The 2714-nt window shown below is 49.4% G+C and overlaps 1 protein-coding gene across 1 annotated transcript; it reads right to left on the bottom strand.

Moving 5' to 3' along the window:
* Positions 1-1248: 1248 nt before the first annotated feature.
* On the bottom strand, positions 1249-1629 carry PHACADRAFT_266381 (uncharacterized protein). The gene has a single exon (XM_007402978.1). The coding sequence runs from the start codon at positions 1442-1444 to the stop codon at positions 1265-1267; it is 180 nt and encodes a 59-aa protein (XP_007403040.1). The 5' UTR covers positions 1445-1629; the 3' UTR covers positions 1249-1264.
* Between the last annotated feature and the right edge of the window lie 1085 nt (positions 1630-2714).

Below are 2714 nucleotides of genomic sequence, written 5' to 3' on the forward strand. Positions count from 1 at the left end.
CGAGGGAAGCCGTGAGACGCTTTCTGATAGCGGATCGCCATCCGTTCCATTGGTCAAACGACCATTCTCGGTCGCTTCGTGAGTGTCTCCACGCTGCCTGGGCGGATACACAAAGCTGTTCAAGCCGACGACCACTTGGGAAGGTCCTCAGACGTCTCGGCCTCCTCAACATCCTGGGAAGGGCTGTCCGGATATTGATATCCTGTTCTCTGTCCCCCTCTAACCCCTTTCAAGTGTGCATATCAAACAATACTCCATCTCCTCATTTTACTATGACCGTCGTGCAGCTGTATCTGGCACGACCACGCAAACATCGCGGAAGTGTGCGCACTCTGGCACCAAGGTCAGACTTGATGCAATCTCGATTAAGAGACGCTGTTCACATCTCTCTTCGAACAGCTGTATCTGCGTGGTCCTGGCCGGATAGTCATAGGCGTGGAATAAACGAAGGCGCTCGTTGCGTAAGGCATGCTGAAGCCAGATCATGCCACGGCAGTGGAGTCGTTCGGTCGCCGGTGAGATGATGGTTGGTCGGTGTTGTGTGCTAATGTCAAGTAAATCATGCTGTCAACTGCGTTGAGAGGCTATGATTGGGACATCTTTGTGCCCAGCGATTTTCAGATGCGGTCTGACTTCTGAGTTTTTTTAAGGACACCGTCTGATGCTACACCGGCAGCGACGTCCCACTTAGAGCGCTGGTATATACCACTGTCATCGTCATCTGCGGGGCGATTATCAATAGCGATCCGTACGATTATTCTGTCCATCATCCGTAGCTCGTCGGCTGACTTTATTGTCAACTCCAGGGGTGTGTGAACCCCTCCGTTCATACGTGACGGTGTACGGCTCACGCCTGGTCACCATGAACATGCATGATTACATGGGCTTGAAGCCGTACACATCTAACTAACTCACCACTTTAAAAGCGACGACATCGAGGCGTAGATTTAAGCAATGTGTAACTTGGGGCGAACTTAATCTCGCCACGTTCCTGGTGCATGTGTGCCAGACTGCCGGTCGCTCGGTACTCCCGCACGAGCGGCGCGGCAGGACAGTGGGCAGCGGATTCGCTTCTCTAGCATGATTGCTGAGCACGACAGGCTTGCTGTCAATTCTTTGAGACCCTACAACCCAGAGCTGCGCCGCAACTGCGCCTTCGCAGAGCACTTGCTTATGGTGCGTGTTATGTTGTCCAATGTGCCCCGAGACATCTGAGCATCCAGCTCTGCAAACCCACCAGCCCTATACTTTACAGCGCGGAATCTCACGTAAAGCTGCTCGCTCCACTCAATGACCCGGTCATCACCGATAGAGACAAGGCCGCACCAGCGCTTCGGAGTCGGAGAGCGAGAGTGGAAGCGAGAGTGAACTCTTTTCTGAAGAGGAGGAAGATACCAGCACCGAGGGTGAAGGTGAAGGAGACGTGGGCGAGTTTCTTGCACATCGAGTTGCTGACCTCAAGAAGCCGATCATTGCTCTTCATGACATATTGTCAACCACCACTACTCCCGCGGCACCGCTTCGTCTCATTGCTAAAGTTCTGCAACATACTAACACATCTGCGCTGCGTCTGCTAAAGGATTTGGATTGGAAAATATAGATTATTGCTGGATATTTGTGCATTTCTTGTGTCGTTGAAATTTGGGTGCTTAATTAAAGCAGAAATGTTACTGACATGGAACTAACGAGCAGTAACTAACTGTGAGTATCTTCCCGATGTTACTAACCGGGAAGAAACCCCGAGGGTAGTTTTTCAGGGAACACTAGCACTCACCCCTATGATAAAAATTGTCGTAGATTACACATAACCAAAAACACTTGAGGCTTACTTTCGGAACTGACGGCGCAAGTTCTATGGCAGCTACGAGGAGCATACACCATCGTACTGAGCCAAGGAGCATGGCACGTACAGTAATGGGTCTCCTCCACACAATCTCAATCTCATCATTGATGGTTATCAGAAACTCGTAGATGACGAGGCCTAAAGGGCAGATACTGTGTGAGTGATGTACCGGGAAACAAAGGATATGTTACTTGCACACGGCAGCTTCGTCGATGTAATCACTCGTGGCACTGGGAGACGAAGGTGTGAATATAGGGCCGCCAGAGACAATAGGAGTAACGCTTACAGTAGTAAGTAGGCTCGAACAAGGGGTTGATCTGACTGTACTGACATAGTTAATGTGATGAGGCGAGGGGCGAGTTGTATTTAGGATGGGCTGCGGCTTGCACATTTTATAGGGGGCCTGGCCATTCTTCTATAAAAAATGATTATTGTGACTTTTTCCAGATATCTTTCTAGATCTGCACCATTTTATAACTAGATGGTGCTTTGTGGAAGATTACAAATGGCCCTTTGAAGCCGTAGGCACAGAAGACGCTGGTCCTATTGTGAGCGAAACTAGTATAGAAGCGAGAAATTAACACTGTAAACATGGAGGAGATGAAAGGCCGTTAATATGCTTGAGAATAATAGGAAACAAGGCATCTGTACTGCTATCTGCTCCATCTATGTCGCCATAAGCGTTCAATTCCGAACATACGTCCCTTTCCGAGTCCTGCCCTCGACGAGCACCTACCACTCGGGGGCTATCAGAGCTAACGAGTACGCTCTTTTTCTAAAATTTCGGTGCATGGATATATTTAATTATCGACATTGGAGGGAACCAAGATGGAACTTGGAGGCAGTGAAGATTTTTACCCTGCGAGTGCGC

This window comes from Phanerochaete carnosa (genome assembly GCF_000300595.1).
Source record: "Phanerochaete carnosa HHB-10118-sp unplaced genomic scaffold PHACAscaffold_619, whole genome shotgun sequence".
Taxonomy (NCBI): domain Eukaryota; kingdom Fungi; phylum Basidiomycota; class Agaricomycetes; order Polyporales; family Phanerochaetaceae; genus Phanerochaete; species Phanerochaete carnosa.

What these genes read in the sequence shown, in the direction of transcription:
- PHACADRAFT_266381 (XM_007402978.1), bottom strand. Translation starts at nt 1,444, where the DNA reads ATGTGCAAGAAACTCGCCCACGTCTCCTTCACCTTCACCCTCGGTGCT.